This window comes from Coregonus lavaretus (assembly GCF_964263955.1).
Source record: "Coregonus lavaretus genome assembly, contig: HAP1_SCAFFOLD_628, whole genome shotgun sequence".
Taxonomy (NCBI): Eukaryota; Metazoa; Chordata; class Actinopteri; order Salmoniformes; family Salmonidae; genus Coregonus; species Coregonus lavaretus.
In genome coordinates, this window is record NW_028161614.1 from 266,461 (window position 1) to 285,963 (window position 19,503).

General features: G+C 43.4%; 2 protein-coding genes across 2 annotated transcripts; both read left to right on the top strand.

Moving 5' to 3' along the window:
* Positions 1-2,514: 2,514 nt before the first annotated feature.
* Positions 2,515-7,863, top strand: LOC311120342 (BCL2/adenovirus E1B 19 kDa protein-interacting protein 3-like; the record flags this gene model as incomplete). Its single annotated transcript, XM_084194962.1, has 2 exons — positions 2,515-2,531; positions 7,161-7,863. 2 exons carry the CDS (start codon positions 2,515-2,517, stop codon positions 7,861-7,863), a joined length of 720 nt encoding a protein of 239 aa, XP_084051088.1.
* A 2,110-nt stretch (positions 7,864-9,973) lies between these two features.
* Positions 9,974-19,308, top strand: pex13 (peroxisomal biogenesis factor 13). Its single transcript, XM_084194968.1, has 4 exons — positions 9,974-10,123; positions 10,619-11,385; positions 11,698-11,820; positions 17,202-19,308. Exons 1-4 carry the CDS (start codon positions 10,047-10,049, stop codon positions 17,624-17,626), a joined length of 1,392 nt encoding a protein of 463 aa, XP_084051094.1. The 5' UTR covers positions 9,974-10,046; the 3' UTR covers positions 17,627-19,308.
* The last annotated feature ends 195 nt before the right edge of the window (positions 19,309-19,503 follow it).

The window sequence follows — 19,503 nt, forward strand, 5'->3', positions numbered from 1 at the left end:
ATGAACAATAAATCTGCTAAATGTTGAGCAAATGTTTTGAATTGGGTTATCTTAGTATTTATTCTGTCAGTCAAATACACCAATGGTTATGTTGTGTATTTCCTCTCCAAGTTGAAAAAACTGCCCCACCTTTGATACTTTAGTATCATTTCCATCAGCCTCGGGGCGACCTCTACTGGCTGAAATGGAATAATGCAATGGAACCACATCTTTGATGGAACTGATATCCTCAAGGCAACACATTTTTAAAAAAAAGTCAATCACTTTGGTGCAATTTTCACAAGTACGTTGTACATGATCAAAATGGCTCACATTTCAAAACTCTAAGCACATTTTCAATTAACTGAGTACAACAAACACATTCACAAAATCACTTGTTCACTGACCAAATCACTCTTTCAATTTGGATACATAATCAATCTAGGCATCTGCTTTTCAAAATGCAATATTCACTTTACTTTTGATATGATTTTCTTGTCATTTGTTAACAACACATTTAACTATCACTTAATCAAACTGCTCAAAATGGATAAGCTACTGAACCAAAATGATGTAGTGCCTAGTTAACAAATATAGTTTGATAACTGCTGAACACTGTAACATTCTATATTTTTACATGATAAATGTATCAATTGACATCAATTTATGTTAGCCGTTTTCAAACCAAATGTCATTGATACACTGTAAGCTGGTTAATGTTGTCAAGCTGAGAGACAGCTGATACTGTATTATCTGCCAAGTCACATAGAAAAGGTGATCTTGAACAATGTTGATCAATGGCATACACACACCGTGCTACTCCAATGCTACACCAATATGTTTTTACAGTAACCTACTGCTTTACAATACCCCCACAAAACCCCTATTTCTGATGATTTGTTCTATGTATGTACTGTCTAAGCATAATGAAACTGTAACACTGACATACAACATGCTCACAATCTGCCATTGGATACAAAAAAATATGGTTGTAAAAACAAATTCTGCGTGTCAAGTTATAGCTAAATACTGTCTGGAAATATAGATAAAGATATTTACCATCTACTATTCCTTCTATTCTGCATTTCAAAAATGACAGTTTGAAAAATGGATCTTGTATATTTTGCTATTAGATTAAATGTTTAATTAAAATGGCTAAATGGTGAGCCTATCATTATCTGATGTATTGGTGACTAAACTATGTTTTCATGGTATTTCACAGAAAACTTTGACTTTTCATGAATGACTCAGGGGTGAAAGATGTGTTCAACTCCAATGAATGCACAATCAAAGGTTCTGAACATAAGACAGGGGGCCATTACAAGTGTTCTCAGTTTAGAGTTTTGTACTTAGAGTTTTTTAAATGTACCACTTTACATCTGAAAAATGCACCAAAGCGATTGAACAAAACAGTAATTGACACCAAAATGCTACAGCCAAAATACAATATCAGTGCTTTATTAAAGAATCCCTCTATGGCTTTGAGTATTGAGATGGATCAACTGAAGTTCAGGATCCCTGGTGTCTGATGCGCGCCGTTTGGTGCAAAGCAGACCCGGTGGCGAGCGCGAGACTGAGGAGACCATGTCTATCCTTTTGAGTTTTGATATTGAGTATTTGCCTGATAAAGTCATGCTAGGGGATGTTAGTTATCCCCTGAGAGCTATTTAATGAAGCTGCCAGTTGAGGACCTGTGAGGCGCCTGTTTCTCAAACTAGACACTCTAATGTATTTGTCCTCTTGCTCAGTTGTGCACCGGGGCCTCCCACTCCTCTTTCTATTCTGGTTAGAGCCAGTTTGTGCTGTTCTGTGAAGGGAGTAGTACACAGCATTGTACGAGATCTTCCGTTTCTTGGCAATTTCTCGCATGGAATAGCCTTCATTTCTCAGAACAAGAACAGACTGACGAGTTTCAGAAGAAAGTTCTTTGTTTCTGGCCATTTTGAGCCTGTAATCGAACCCACAATTGCTGATGCTCCAGATACTCAACTAGTCTCAAGAAGGCCAGTTTTATTGCTTCTTTAATCAGCACAACAGTTTTCAGCTGTGCTAACATAATTGCAAAATGATTTTCTAATGATCAATTAGCCTTTTAAAATGATAAACTTGGATTAGCAAACACAACGTGCCATTGGAACACAGGACTGATGGTTGCTGATAATGGGCCTCTGTACGCCTATGTAGATATTCCATTAAAAATCAGCCGTTTCCAGCAACAATAGCCATTTACAACATTAACAATGTCTACACTGTATTTCTGATCAATTTGATGTTATTTTAATGGACAGAAAATTTGCTTTTCTTTCGAAAACAAGGACATTTCTAAGTGACCCCAAACTTTTGAACGGTAGTGTACATGTAGGTAGAGTTAAGGTGACTATGCATAGAGAATAAACAGAGAGTAGCAGCAGCATAAAAGGGGGGGGGGGAACAATGCAAATAGTCTGGGTAGCCTTTTGATGAGCTGTTCAGGAGTCTTATGGTTTGGGGGTAGAAGCTGTTAAGAAGCCTTTTGGTCATAGACTTGGCGCACCGATGCCGCTTGCCGTGTGGTAACAGAGAGAAGAGTCTATGACTTGGGTGGCTGGAGTCTTTGACAATTTGTAGGGCCTTCCTCTGACACCGCCTGGTATAGAGGTCCTGGATGGCAGGAAGCTTGGCCCCAGTGATGTACTGGGCCGTACGCACTACCCTCTGTAGTGCCTTGCGGTCGGAGGCCGAGCAGTTGCCATACCAGGCAGTGATGAAACCAGTCAGGATGCTCTCGATGGTGCAGCTGTATAACTTTTTGAGGATCTGAGGACCCATGCCAAATCTTTTCAGTCTCCTGAGGGGGAATAAGCTTTGTCGTGCCCTCTTCACGACTGTCTTGGTCTGTTTGGTGTGAACTTGAAGCACTCAACCTGCTCCACTACAGCCCCGTCGATGAGAATGGGGGCGTGCTCGGTCCTCTTTTTCCTATAGTCCACAATCATCTCCTTTGTCTTAATCACGTTGAGGGAGAGGTTGTTATCCTGGCACCACCCGGCCAGGTCTCTGACCTCCTCCCTATAGGCTGTCTCATCGTTGTCGGTGATCAGGCCTACCACTGTTGTGTTGTCAGCAAACTTAATGATGGTGTTGGAGTCGTGCCTGGCTATGCAGTCATGGGTGAACAGGGAGTACAGGAGGGGACTGAGCACCACCCCTGAGGGGCCCCCATGTTGAGGATCAGCATGGCAGATGTGTTGTTACCTACCCTTACCACCTGGGGGCGGCCCGTCAGGGAGTCCAGGATCCAGTTGCAGAGGGAGGTGTTTAGTCCCAGGGTCCTTAGCTTAGTGATGAGCTTTGAGGGCACTATGGTGTTGAACGCTGAGCTGTAGTCAATTAATAGCATTCTCACGTAGGTGTTCCTTGTGAGAAAGGGCAGTGTGGAGTGCAATAGAGATTACATCATCTGTGGATCTATTGGGGTGGTATGCAAATTGGAGTAGGTCTAGGGTTTCTGGGATAATGGTGTTGATGTGAGCCATGACCAGCCTTTCAAAGCACTTCATGGCTACAGACGTGAGTGCTACGGGTCGGTAGTCATTTAGGCAGGTTACCTTAGTGTTCTTGGGCACAGGTCTGCTTGAAACATGTTGGTATTACAGACTAAGTCAGGGACAGGTTGAAAACGTCAGTGAAGACACTTGCCAGTTTGTCAGCGCATTCTCGAGGTACACATCCTGATAATCCGTCTGGCCCTGCGGCCTTGTGAATGTTGACCTGTTTAAAGGTCTTACTCACATCGGCTACGGAGAGCGTTTTTACACAGTCGTCTGGAACAGCTGATGCTCTCATGCATGCTTCAGTGTTGCTTGCCTCGAAGCGAGCATAGAAGTAATTTAGCTCATCTGATAGGCTTGTGTCACTGGGCAGCTCGCAGCTGTGTTTCCCTTTGTAGTCTGTAATAGTTTGCAAGCACTGCTACATCCGACGAACGTCGGAGCCGGTGTAGTATGATTCAATCTTAGTCCTGTATTGACGCTTTGCCTGTTTGATGGTTCGTCGCGGGGCATAGCGGGATTTCTTATAAGCGTCCGGGTTAGTGTCCCGCTCCTTGAAAGTGGCAGCTCTACCCTTTAGCTCAGATGTTGCCTGTAATCCATGGTTTCTGGTTGGGGTATGTACGTACGGTCACTGTGGGGACGACGTCATCGATGCACTTATTGATGAAGCCAGTGACTGATGTCGTGTACTCCTCAATGCCATTGGAAGAATCCCGGAACATATTCCAGTCTGTGCTAGCAAAACAGTCCGGTAGCTTAGCATCTGCGTCATCTGACCACTTCTTTATTGACCGAGTCACTGGTACTTCCTGCTTTAGTTTTTTCTTGTAAGAAGGAATCAGAGGATAGAGTTATGGTCAGATTTGCCAAATGGAGGGCGATGGAGAACTTTGTACGCGTGTCTGTGTGTGGAGTAAAGGTGGTCTAGAGTTTTTTTCCACTCTGGTTGCACGTTTAACATGCTGGTAGAAATGAGGTCAAACGGATTTCAGTTTGCCTGGATGATAATGGAAATATTCTACTGTATAATGACTCCATTCAAAAACGTGATATTGTTTTCTCCAATAGACAGTATATTACAGTGGTTAAGGCAATTCCACAAGCAATTATTATTTTATTCAAAGGAATGTTGACTTATTCTGCTGCAGACCACATATGTTTTCATTAGTTATAGATGGATATCATTTCTTAGATAAAAAAATGTAATAACAAATTCTTAAGAACTACTGTTACTGCAGTGTTTCCCTTCACCTTTGAAAATGAAATAGATGTTATAAGACTTCACTAGAAGTTCTATAGTCAGAATAAGAACTAGATACTTTTATTTTCCTTTACCACCTAAAGCTAAAGAAGTTAAATATCAAAACAATGAATGACATTTACCCATGTAGTGATTTCTTAAGACAGAGATTCAACTTTGACTTTAACCATTGTGTGTTTTGTAACTCAGATATTGAAACGGCAGAACATCCTTTTTTCCCATGTCAACCTACTAAAGCCTTTTGGGATGCATTTCAGTACTGGATCACATATAATGATCTATTCCTACCCACTTTAACGTTGAATAATATCAGGTATGCTTTTCTAATGGAGGACAGGAAAGGTGAATGTACAGTATAATAACTTGATCATCATGGCAAAATATTTAATTCACAAATATATATTTTTTTAACTACCTCATTGTCTTCTGAAATGAGGTAAAGTTATATAAACAATCTTTGAAATTCGTTCAATCCAAACAAGCCCTTAATCTTTATAACAATCTCTGTAATATAATTCCTGAATAGACCACCCTGTGTATGATTATTATTTTATGATTATTTTATTTATTTTTGTTTGTACAAGTTTGCTCAGTCTGTTTATTGAAATAAATGTTATTTCTACATGTGAATTATGCCTGTTTGAATTTTTTTAATGTCTGGGAAACAATACACTTCTCTGGACAGTGTTAGTATTGTCTAGATTTTTTGCATTGTTAACAGCAAAGGAGAAGAGCAGTCTGACATTCAGAATATCATAAATAATACAATGTTCTAAAAAATAGACCTTGTTTTATATAATTGTTTTTACGATTGAGATCATTTGACATGAACAATAAATGTGGTAAATGTTATCTTAGTATTGGTTCTGTCGGTCAAATACACCAACGGTAAATTTTTCTGAGTTGTGTATTTTCGCTCCCACTTCTCTCAGTTGAAAAAACTGTCCCACCTTACCTTTCATACTTTAGTATAATTTCCATCAGCCTCAGGACGACTTCTACTGGAGAGAGTGCTGAACTTTTCGGACAGGTTAGCGAGGAACAAGATAAGAAAATTGAGAGATAGGCAGCGATGCCAGAGTCCCCTGGTGCAAACCAGCAGTATGGTGGAAGTAACTTTAGACAAAGATTTGGTTGGAGAGCCTCGTAAATGGCGTCCCTTGAGAAAGCAAGAACAATATGTATGTCAGGAGAAGTGCAGTATTATCATAAGGAGACGTATACTTGGAATACGGAGGAGGAACGGAGGGAAAAAGAGAGGCAGAGGAGGTCTAAGAGAGAGAGGGAGGAAGATTGTGAGCTTGAGTCGGTTAAAAATGGCGGGAAAAAGGGAGAAGGTTTGTTAAAGAAGAACGGTAGAAAATGTAAGCAGAGTGAGCTGAAGACAGGAGTATAAATGGAAGTGAATGAGGGTGAAGTATTGGAGGTGGTAGGTGTGGTGAAGTACTCGGAGCCCGAGGCTTGCACCGAAGGTCAGGATAAAGATGAATATGTGACAGTAGGAGTGACGTTTTTGGAAAAAGCGGACCCTTGCCTTTTGCCATTTGTGGTTTCAGGGTGGGTGAAAAAATAGTTGGGTATAGTGGAATCGGTGAGGGTAACCAGAAGTGGTCTAGTGATAATTGTTTGTGTTTCTGCTGGTCAGAGGGAGAAGGCGCTCTGAGTTAAACAAATGGGGGCAAGAAATGTGAATTGTTTCGCTCTCAAGAAAAGGGTGCCATTGAAAGGAGTGATTACTGGGGTAGCAGTAATTGTAAAAGTTGACCAACTGAAGGGGAAGATTCCCGGTGTTTGTGATGCTCGTCGTTTGGTGCGACGCAAACAGGGTGGCGAGAGTGGGGAAACAGAAGAGTCATTGTCTGTTCTTTTGAGTTTTGAAGTTGAGTCTTTGCCCAATAAAGTGAAGTTAGGATATATAAGTTATCCTGTACGAGCTTATGTGCCGAATACATTACGGTGTTACAGGTGTCAAACTTATGGCATTTGGCAGCAGTGTGTTGGAGGGAGTTTCCAAGGTGTGAGAAGTGTGCAGAAGGGCATGAGACAAAGGAATGTGTAGCATTGGGGAAAGTAGTGGTATGTGCTAATTGTAGGGGTGCCCATGGGGCTGGGGATCAGAAATGTCCCGTGCGAGAGAGGCAGGTCGAGGTTTCCAGGGTAAGAGTAGTGAAGAAGTTGTCCTATGCTGAGGCAGGGAAGAAGTGTAGAGGAAGATGGGTCAAGAGGGAAGAGTGGTGAGAGTAGTAGATCTGTACCAGTACAGAGGGATAGGCCAACAAGTGATATATGTTTCAGTAAGATTATATTTTTAGCATTTATAGCAATGGTTGTTAATTGTACTGCAGGGATGGAACGTAAGTCTAAGAAAATTGAGGTTGTGGTGGCAGCTGCAGAGAGGTATTTGGGTGTGCGAGACCTGACATCAGAAGAGTTGCTGCTGCTCAGCAAAACAATAACGAGGAGCCTGGCCTCAACGGGTCATGGGTGGAGCTGGAGATGAATGGAAACAACGGGAACCAGGCCCTGCTGCCAAACTCCACCACACCCTCTCCTGCCTCTGGGAACGGGAATGAGGGGCAGAGTCAGGCCCCTCAGGCCCTGGAGGTGGTGCCAGAGGAGGTGGAGGAGAGTCTGACAGGGGTGCTGGAGCATGTGCCCTCATCCTCCTCTATCCACAATGGAGACATGGAGAAGATCCTGCTGGACGCCCAGCACGAGCCCAGCCAGAGCAGCTCCTCCTGCGACAGTCCTCACCGACCTCCCAGTCCGGATCAGGATGACGGCCAAATCACCTTTGATGTGGAGATGTCCAGTCGGAGAGGGAGTCAGTCAGAGGAGGAAGGCCCAGAGAAAGACCGAGAAGATGATATCCTGATGAACAAGGGTGCAGACTGGGTTGCAGATTGGTCCAGTCGGCCCGAAAACGTTCCACCCAAGGTGTTCCACTTCCGGCACCCCAGACGCTCAGTATCCCTCAGCATGAGAAATAGTGGTGCCATGAAGAAAGGGGGTGTCTTCTCTGCTGACTTCCTCAAAGTCTTCATCCCCTCCTTACTCCTATCTCACATCCTTGCCCTCGGCATCGGGTGAGTGACTGTGCCATCTTACACAACTAGCAAATCAAATGGATATAGGGTCTGCATTGGGAAGAGACTCACCACGTCTTCCACCAGCTCTTTCTAAACCCAGTGCCTGGAAGTTGCATCAAAATGATCCTATTGACTACTTGTTACAATGTCTTCATGTACTATAATGTCCTTTTTTCCTCTGCATCCATTGTATGCCTCGCTATCTCCTTTCAACCGTTTTTTTCCCCTTTAGTTATTTGTATCACTTTATCTTGACACTGACTCACCCCAGTAGCGTGCTTTTGGAGGGTTCATAATTCATAAATGATTGGGAACCTTTTACCTGTTGACACAGATTGGCTTCGAACAGTAATGAATCTGAGTGTTGTACTTCCGAAATAAATTATTCTTAAAAAGCTGTTGATAACCTGTACTGCACAAACACTGAGGTGGCTGGTATTGGAGTGGCACAGGGCCTGAGGGTTTGGCATCTCTTAGATTTCTATATAGATGCCTTAGCTTAGCCTGAGAGATTGTGCTTTGAGAAATAAGAGTTTCTCTACTGTTCTCTACTCCAAGTCAGTTAATTTCATGGTGACGTGTACCTGAACCAAAATAAGCTGCATATCTGCAGTACATCTTTCAATTGGCATTGAGAGCTGCAGTGACTGTGAATGAAGTGGTACTGTTGTTCAGATTTTTTTATTTTTTATTACATGGAGTTTGGAATAATTTTCAGCCCAGACTTAGAAAATATCAATTCAGGAGAAGTTTGCTTGTATTCCAGCCTACTCTAGTTATACCTAATTTTTGTCATATTTAGTAGCCCCAAATAATTTTCTCTAAAGGAGGTGGTCTCTTGGCGAAAGGGTGTGAATAGTGATGCTAGTAGCTACTGCAGGTTTCCATTGATTAACAGGAAAACATCCCAGCAGATAGTTATGCCGAAGCAGAAAGAGTAGTACATCTAAATGCTCTGTAGGACAGGGTGAAGTACTATAGTAGTTAGGGGAAAGGGAAAGTTTGAATGAAGACATCATTTTTAATGTACAGTAGTTGATACAAATATACACAACATGCCTGCTGTTCAGCAACTCAAATGTGTCTGCCACACATTCTTCCTTTTGTTTGTCATATCTGATTTATTTTCTCCATGCTGATTCTATAAACCTTTGAATTTAAGTTTTCCAGTGTTAACATGCCCTCAGTAGATACAGAGTGTATAGGTCCAGCCACCATACTGAGTAGGATGCATTGGTGGAATTATGTTATAACTGGCCACAAATAATTCAGTTTAGTTTGCTTTTGGTACACAAAATGACTACTGCATAGTGCCAATTATAGATTTATTTTAATCTCAGTGCTTTCATTCATCCCACGGGGGGCCAGTATGAAAAATAAAAATAATGTATGCACTCACTAACTGTATGTCGCTCTGGATAAGAGCGTCTGCTAAATGACTAACATGTTAAATGTAAGAGCTACAGGGTGTGTTAAGTGGCGATGTCCCATTCCTTCAGGCTGAGGGCACGAGGTAGGAATAAATAGATTTAGGGTGGTGTACATTTTATTTTTATACACATTTTTCGAATTTGTGTGTGTAGCGTTAGATGGTAGGGTATTTATTTATTCTATTCTATTGTAATTTTATTTTTCAAGCTAAATATAAGGGAGTTGTACTCCAGTCTAGTAAGTCCTCCGTTGGTCCTCTGTAGCTCAGCTGGTAGAGCACGGCGCTTGTAACGTCAGGGTAGTATGCACTGTATAGCTTTGGATAAAAGCGTCTGCCAAATTGCTTATTATTATTTAGTATGTGGCGGTAATGCAAAGTATTGGATGCCAACCGCCGTTAAACCTCATCGAAGAAGAAGACGACTTCTACTGGCGAAAATTGATTTATGCAATGGATCCAAAATCCTCTAGTCTCTACTAATCAAAGACGAAAAGATACAACAAAGTTGCTGACTTCAGAGACGTTAAACTTGCCGAGATAGAATGAAAATTCAATATAAAATGCGTTATAAAAGAAATCCTCTCTGGCTTTATGCTTTCAAACCAATGATGTATTGTTTCAAACGTTTTCCGTATCGTCTTTTTGATTATTTTGGTCTGGCCCAGGCATGGAGCTAGATAGCAATTAGCTAGTTGCTACGGGGAAGTGGGGAAGGGATTGAAAACGGTGTAACTTCAGATAGAGTTTGTACGATGGCATCGCAGCCTCCTCCTAAACCGTGGGAAAGGCGGATTCCAGGAGCAGCCATGAGTGCACCAGTCAACTATCGGTAAACAAGTTATTGCTTACTTGACGAGATTTTGTCTATGGACTATGTATGAGTTAGCCATCTAGCGTTAGCTTCTAATCTAGGTCTAGGCCCAGGCCCTAACTAGGTCGGAGCCTGTTGTTTTGCTCAGTATTGCGTTTGCCTGACGGACAGAACTAGCTAGATTTCTATATTTCACAATAGTTTAGTATTGGACTCTACGCTAGCAGTGGATAATAACTCAACCACAAGTGCCCACCGAGTTCCAATCTAGTTAGCTAGCTGACGTTACCTGTGACTGGCATGTCATTTGTTTTGTTATCTAGCTAGCTACTAGGGATGTAACCCATTACATTACGTTAACACTCATAGATTGCTCTGACTTATCTTTAACTACGAAACCAAAGGAATCAAGTTTTGAGGCGTTTTATTTGCAACAATTTTGACAACACGAACACGTGATTGAATTGAACGTTCACACTTTTATAAGTTACGCCCCTCTTTTCAATCCACCAGATCGACTGACTTTGCCCCACCAGGTCCCTCCACCTTCGGCCTCTCTGGCCCCGCCGGCCCTCCCGTCTTGACCCGCATGGTGCCCCCGGTCCCCCCTCGCCCTGCCCAGTCAGTCCAGTCCTACCGTCCCTCCTACGGCTCCTTCCCCGGCTCCTCATACAGCCCCTACGGTAGCGCCAGCCTCTATGGTGGAGGCTACAGCCCCTACAGTGGTGGCTACGGCATGGGAGGGGGGCTCGGTGGCGGCCTTGGTGGGAGCCTGGGATACAGCCGCTTCGGCCAAACCGGTGGTGAAGACGTGGCGCCCAGTCGGTTTGTCCAACAGGCAGAGGAGAGCAGCCGCGGCGCCTTCCAGTCCATCGAGAGCATCGTCCAGGCCTTCACCTCGGTCAGCATGATGATGGACGCCACATTCTCAGCCGTCTACAACAGCTTCCGAGCCGTGCTGGATGTAGCCAACCACCTGACACGGTTACGGATGCACTTTACCAAGGTTCTGTCGGCCTTCGCCCTGGTGCGTACTCTGCGCTACCTGTACCGCCGCATACAGAGGATGCTGGGGCTGAGGCGGGACGGTGAGGTGGAGGACCTGTGGGCAGACAGTGAAGGAGCTGCTCTGGCGACTAGAGGGTCTGGAGCCGCAATGGAAGACCCCATTGCCGGAGCGGTCAAGTCGTGGCCCATCTTCCTGTTTCTGGCCGTGGTCCTAGGAGGGCCCTATCTCATCTGGAAGCTGCTGAGCTCCGCCCAGGGGCCCGAGGAGAGCGGTGAGGCCCCCTACTGTCTGTTTGTGGCTCCTCCTGAATATCCTTTGTCTTGTCTGTCTCTGCCTGCCTGTCTGTTATCCGCTGTTTCGTGGCCTCTTACCCTGACGCATCTGTTTATCTCAACATCCACTGCTAATCTGGCTCTGTGAATGCTCATAAGAAAGACAGAAGTGTGCTACTTACATTTTAGTTTCGTAGTTTGTTACGTTAGTCAGCACCTTACCAAAAGGATGTCTTATTTACATTTTTACTTCATTAATATTCCCTACAAGGACTATAAGTACATTTTGATTGATTTAAATCCCTATGCAGTCACCAACTGGGCCAGTGGGGAGGATGACCATGTGGTTGCCAGGGCGGAGTATGACTTCACAGCTGCGTCGGAGGAGGAGCTCTCGCTGAATGCTGGAGACATGCTCAACCTGGCTCCTAAAGGTAAGAAACTAGGAGTAGAGGGAATCAAACCCACAACCAGCACCATGCTCTAAACCTGTGTTTCTAAACTCCAGGCCTCCAGTACCTCCAACAGTACACCATTTTGATTGTAGCTCCGGACAATCACACCTCCTTCAACTAGTCATCAAGCCCTCGATGAATTGAATGGGCTATGTTTGTCAGCTATGTTTGTCCGTAGCCAAGTAAAACTCAACTCCACGATGTACTTCACATCAACGGAGATGAGAGTGGGCGGAGTGTACCTCCGACTACATTGAGTCGCTGTCAGTCGATACGAGGAAACAGTCCGTGGTTGTATCAGATGAACGTTTTATTATAAGTATAGATTTCAGCAAATAAAGGCACACAGCTACAGAGGACAAACATAGGTACACGGTAAGGGTTTAAGAACGTTAATTTTTACAAGGATCAACTGTCAGAGACTCGATGTAGTCAGAGATACAGCAACTCTGTTGATGTGAAGTACATGGTGGAATTCAGTTTTAATTGACTAGTTTGCCCGGGGCATGTGCTGTAGGGGGGACTGGAGAAGCGGAGTTGAGAAACACTGTTCTAACCCAGTAAGCCATCGGAACCACAAGATTAACCCTGAGATGCCAAAGGAGCCTACTGCCATGTCTCAGGGTTACCCAGTGCTGCAGGCAGGGCTCGCAACTAACTTTTTCGTCACCGTCCCGAAGTGCAATTTCAACTGTCCCAAACTGAACTTAAACCGTCCCAAAATTAAAATGTTAATTTTTTTGTATTTTGATATGCCAACATGAGTCTAGGTCATTTGCAGTGCTTTTAAAGTAATTGGTGTATTTCGGAGACAGATACAGTCTATATTACATACAATTAATTTAAGAACATCCTTTTGCATCTTAATGAAAACAGACAAACATCCATTACATAATTATAATTGACTAATTGAACATGCTAACACACGTTTACAATATATCTGAGAGAACAATGTTATTGTGAACTGAATAAACTTAAGTTAAACAAAGCATTCCACCACCAGCTGCCCCAGTAAACAACATAACACAACAATATAAAGAACGTGTGTTCCCCAGCCTTCACTTTCTCTGCTTCACCCTCCCTCTTCAGTCACTTTTTTTTTTTTAACCAGCCAAATGTTTTGTTGTTGCTAAAACACAAACACAAAAACTGATGAGCATGCTTTGTAATGTTTCTAAAACAATGCATGTATTACTAGTAAGAAGTCATGTGGTATATTGTTTAATTACATTTAATTTTAACCTAAATATCACAGAGACAAATGTTGACCTGCCCCTTTAAGGGTGGGAGGTTACTGTGGTAATGGGACTTGAGTTATGTTTGTGCCTGTGAGATTTAGGGCTGCAGTCCAAACATTTACATTTGACCCCCTCGGCCCTCGTGCTAGCCCCTTTCCCTCGGGAATCCCTGTCGAAACATGATACCGCGTGTTTGAGAATGGTGTTCTCCCGTAATAGCGTTTTGGAACGTTGGAGTGTGGCCGAGACGAGTGAACACATTGCTGCACTTGGAATGTGAATTATTCATAGTTGATCAACTTTATAGCTAAATGTTATTATCTCTTTCATCAGCCTCGTCTTGGTCTTTAAACATTTTAGTATGGAACCACAGTATGTATTAAGGATGTAGTAGTGTGTTAGAGCATGTCTTACAAGACGTCTACCCCTTAACGCCTTCTCTATAGCCCATAGTAGCAGAGTGTTTGGGCTCTGACATGGGGCACGTGGGAGGTTCCCCCAGCCTCACACACAGCCAGGGCTTAGTTAGGGTGGATAGAAACGTCACAGATACAATCCACAGACTCTTAGACCTACTCACCCACACACAGATATAGGTCTCCCCCCACACACACATATACACATGCATTAACGGTTTTGGCAGCCCAAAAGTGTCACACCCCCTCACACACGTACGTGACCATGTTTCACATCAGCCCACGCTTTCGCTCTTTCTTTCTGCCTTTCGCTCTCTCTCTCTCTCTCTCTCTCTCTCTCTCTCTCTCTCTCTCTCTCTCTCTCTCTCTCTCTCTCTCTCTCTCTCTCTCTCTCTCTCTCTCTCTCTCTCTCTCTCTCTCTCTCTCTCTCTCTCTCTCTCTCTCTCTCTCTCTCTCTCTCTCTCTCTCTCTCTCTCTCTCTCTCTCTCTCTCTCTCTCTCTCTCTCTCTCTCTCTCTCTCTCTCTCTCTCTCTCTCTCTCTCTCTCTCTCTCTCTCTCTCTCTCTCTCTCAATTCAATTTAAGGGCTTTATTGGCATGGGAAACATATGTTAACATTGCCAAAGCAAGTGAAATAGATAACAAACAAAAGTGAAATAAACAATAAAAAATGAACAGTAAACATTACACTCTCTGGGTTCTCTCTCTGGGATCTTTCTCTCTCTCTGGGTTTCTTCTCTGGGTGGCTATCCTTCCTACAGCGTCACCATTGTGATGCCTAGTGATGTCACCGCAGGTGGAAATATCAGTGTGTGTAACGCAAACTTGAGAAATGAGACTGTCAGGGCACCAATGATGACTTCTGACTCGAAAGCGAGAGGGTAGGAGGAAGAGGGGAGTGAGGGAGGAGAATTGACGTAGCCAGCAGCCCAGGTAAAACCACAATGACCAGAGAGAGCAAGGAGGTAGGGTCCACTACTGTATGCATTAAACTGTGTATGTTGACTTGAAGTCCAACAGGCAAGGTGAGTGGGTGGCAGAGATGAACACTTCTAATAGTGTGAGGGAAAGAGACGTGCTCGCACTTGGTTGTGTGTGCCAACCAGCCAGACACTCACAAACAGCCATAAACAGACAGACAAACAGCCATAAGCACACAGCCATAAACAGACAGACAAACAGCCATAAACACACAGCCATAAACAGACAGACAGACAGCCATAAACAGACAGACAGAGAGGTCTGGGTCAGGAGCAACAGAATGCCCTTCATTTCGAGCCCTGGCTGCAGGACCAGGATCCGGCACCTCTCTGTTTTGGACGCCTGCGTTCTGGAACCTTTTGACCCGGTACTTCTCATGGCATGAAACAATGTTCACTGTTTGCAATGTGAAAATGATATTAAGAGCGATCAAAAATAAATCAAGTTGACTCCTGGTTAATTATGACTTCGGTCCTATTATGACTAATCCAGTGTAATTAGAGCCTAACTCTGGAGGACTGTCTTCATCGTGGAGGCCTGCGGCGTTCTCTCCCAGCCTCATCGATAGGACTTTTGGAGCGTAGCCTACACTAACCGGTCCATGCAGTAGTCTAGGCCTATGCTTAATAATACAGTCCACATTCAAAGACCATTACTAGAGTTTGTGTAACTTTGCAGTAGACCAATTATTTACCAAAGACATCTTAAATCGATGGGTTTTTCTGCCGTGTGTAATATACCCTATACCTGTTTGATTTGTCTGCTGTGCTGCTTTATTGTTGGTCACTTTTTTTCTCATGCGCTCTGGTACCTCAGAGACCCCTCCCTCCCTCTTGCACTCACTTTTGTTCTGGCACCTCTCAATTTAGAAATGAAGGACTGGGGTTACCACAATATACAGTGGGGGGAAAAAAGTCTTTAGTCAGCCACCAATTGTGCAAGTTCTCCCACTTAAAAAGATGAGAGAGGCCTGTAATTTTCATCATAGGTACACGTCAACTATGACAGACAAATTGAGGGAAAAAAATCCAGAAAATCACATTGTAGGATTTTTTATGAATTTATTTGCAAATTATGGTGGAAAATAAGTATTTGGTCAATAACAAAAGTTTCTCTACTTTGTTATATACCCTTTGTTGGCAATGACACAGGTCAAACGTTTTCTGTAAGTCTTCACAAGGTTTTCACACACTGTTGCTGGTATTTTGGCCCATTCCTCCATGCAGATCTCCTCTAGAGCAGTGATGTTTTGGGGCTGTCGCTGGGCAACACGGACTTTCAACTCCCTCCAAAGATTTTCTATGGGGTTGAGATCTGGAGACTGGCTAGGCCACTCCAGGACCTTGAAATGCTTCTTACGAAGCCACTCCTTCGTTGCCTGGGCGGTGTGTTTGGGATCATTGTCATGCTGAAAGACCCAGCCACGTTTCATCTTCAATGCCCTTGCTGATGGAAGGAGGTTTTCACTCAAAATCTCACGATACATGGCCCCATTCATTCTTTCCTTTACACGGATCAGTCGTCTTGGTCCCTTTGCAGAAAAACAGCCCCAAAGCATGATGTTTCCACCCGCATGCTTCACAGTAGGTATGGTGTTCTTTGGATGCAACTCAGCATTCTTTGTCCTCCCAAACACGACGAGTTGAGTTTTTACCAATTCTATTTTGGTTTCATCTGACCATATGACATTCTCCCAATCCTCTTCTGGATCATCCAAATGCACTCTAGCAAACTTCAGACGGGCCTGGACATGTACTGGCTTAAGCAGGGGGACACGTCTGGCACTGCAGGATTTGAGTCCCTGGCGGCGTAGTGTGTTACTGATGGTAGGCTTTGTTACTTTGGTCTCAGCTCTCTGCAGGTCATTCACTAGGTCCCCCCGTGTGGTTCTGGGATTTTTGCTCACCGTTCTTGTGATCATTTTGACCCCACGGGGTGAGATCTTGCGTGGAGCCCCAGATCGAGGGAGATTATCAGTGGTCTTGTATGTCTTCCATTTCCTAATATTTGCTCCTACAGTTGATTTCTTCAAACCAAGCTGCTTACCTATTGCAGATTCAGTCTTCCCAGCCTGGTGCAGGTCTACAATTTTGTTTCTGGTGTCCTTTGACAGCTCTTTGGTCTTGGCCATAGTGGAGTTTGAAGTGTGACTGTTTGAGGTTGTGGACAGGTGTCTTTTATACTGATAACAAGTTCAAACAGGTGCCATTAATACAGGTAACGAGTGGAGGACAGAGGAGCCTCTTAAAGAAGAAGTTACAGATCTGTGAGAGCCAGAAATCTTGCTTGTTTGTAGGTGACCAAATACTTATTTTCCACCATAATTTGCAAATAAATTCATTAAAAATCCTACAATGTGATTTTCTGGATTTTTTTTTCTCAATTTGTCTGTCATAGTTGACGTATACCTATGATGAAAATTACAGGCCTCTCTCATCTTTTTAAGTGGGAGAACTTGCACAATTGGTGGCTGACTAAATACTTTTTTCCCCCACTGTATGTTATCAGGGGAAAGAGTGCAGGAGGCCTTGGGAGGAAGAAAGCTAGCACTGTAGCAGGGAGGTCAACAGAACGCCACATCACTGGAATGAAATGAAACAGTGTTGTGGGTTTGATTCCAGAATGAGCTACATGCTGAATATGTTCATGTTAACTGTAAGTCCCTTTTGATAAAAGCATCAGCCTGCTAAATGACCATATTATATTATTTCTCTCCCCTGTGTGCAGAGCAACAGCCCAGGGTACGTGGGTGGCTGCTGGCCAGCGTGGACGGCCAGACCACGGGCCTCATCCCTGCCAACTACGTCAAGGTCCTGGGGAAGAGGAGAGGCAGGAAGCACGCTGAGCTGGAGAGGCTGGCCCAGGTTCAGGCCCAGCCAGGGAACCCACTGGGCACCACCCTCCAAGCCCCCCAGCCTAACCTGACTACGGGCCCAGTGCCAACTGTAGCCCCAGGCTTGGTTTCAGGCCTAGGCCCAGCCGGATCCGTCCCAGTAACTATCCCAGAGGAGCTGCTGGAGTGCGTGTATAGGGAAACACCAGCCGTTTACAGCAGCCTGGGTCTGGGGGGACCCCGTAGTCTGGATGTAGTGCCCAGCACCAGTACAGCTTCAAGCACAGTGCTCACCATACCAGAGAAGATTGACCTGTGATGTCTGACTTTGTGTGTTTTCACACACATCCGTTGAGGCTGTATGTGGTTTGTTGATGAACTGTTCGGTGTAGCTCGGTCACGTCCAGCGGTGGGAAACCAGTTGCTCTTCATCCAGAGGCTGATTCATGTTTATAATTCAGTGGGTTTGGTTTTACGTTTCATCTGCCTGTAAGCAATTAGTGAGGTTGGTATATGAGGTATTAAGTACCTGGATAAAGGAAAAGTGGGTATCTGTCAGATATACTTGACATGAGTGTTTGGAGAACACTATCTGGTTTGGGTGTCATGTCAGTGGGTGTCCATACCAACCTATACCTATCATACTAGCCTAGTCAGTGCTGTCACACTATGTTTTAGCCCAATAATGATGCATATGTAAATGTTTTTGATATAGATGTATTTAATTAACAGTCAATAACCGGAACGAGTACATTAAAATCAAATTAAGTGCGCTAATAGATTATGCAAATAGTTGGGAGAATATTGCATCGTTTTGACGTTGACAGGACAAAGCCATAATATTATGTTTCTGAAATTCACTGTTTTGTTCCAATTTAAAGTCATTGGTTTGATATTAAAGGTAGTCATAGAAATAGAATGAATAGAACAGGCTTGGAAGCTCTAACCCTGGCAATTTGACTGGTAAACTCATGGGTACACTTGCAATGGCTGCATGATTGTGATGCTATCATTTCCATAGTATTTTGGAAGGTTCTATCAACTGCTGTATTGCCATGGTAATGTAAAACATTTATTCAAATGATGCTAACTGATGTGGCTCATGCAATGGAATTACTTTTTTGTAATGTCAGTAGAGTTGACATCACAGACCCGATTTAAGGGAAACCACTTCCTGCTTTTACTTCCTGGCATGGGTCTAGGTTGAAGATGGGGAATATTTTAAACCTAGGCATGGGTACTCTCAATGTCTACCAGTCCACCCATTATACCATCATTGACTAGAATGGAGACGCCCTTTCTATTCATTCTATTTCTATGGATAAATTACTATGAAGGTTCAGATTTGCTTCCAATGGAATGAATGACTTGGTTTTAAATCGGTGTTAATATGGTTGTAAAATGTTTGAAATTCGAAATGGTCTGACTATAACTTGGATGTTCTGTAAAATGTCCTAAATATTCAAACTGAAGTTTTGAACTTGGAATATTGAACATCCAATATCCAGATATATTAAATCAAGAAGTTTTGGCCGCGACCGGGAGACTCATGGGCGGCGCACAATTGGCCCAGCGTCGTCCAGGGTAGGGGAGGGAATGGCCGGCAGGGGATGTAGCTCAGTTGATAGAGCATGGCGTTTGCAACGCCAGGGTTGTGGGTTTGATTCCCACGGGGGGCCAGTATAAAAAAATATATATATGTATTCACTAACTGTAAGTCGCTCTGGATAAGAGCGTCTGCTAAATGACTAAAATGTAAATGTTTTGTTGAAATCCATCCGTGTAAGAACTGAAATAGGCGGTCCTCATCTTGGGGTGTTTCAGTGGCATTTTCAGTCCTCACTCTCCTTGGAAAAACTGTAATTATGTAAATAAAGACCATATTAGTTTGGAAATGAACATTTTCAAAAACTGAAAAGTGGCCATTGACTTTTTCTTACTAAGAAATGGAAAATGTATTATATGCTCCATCTCATGGGCAAAAATAAAATGATAACTTAATTAACCTGTTTTAGTTTTATATCATTTTTATTTTATTTATTTCACCTTTATTTAACCAGGTAAGCCAGTTGAGAACAAGTTCTCATTTACAACTGCGACCTGGCCAAGATAAAGCATAGCAGTGCGATAAAAACAACAACACAGAGTTACATATGGGGTAAAAAAACATAAAGTCAAAAATACAACAGAATATAT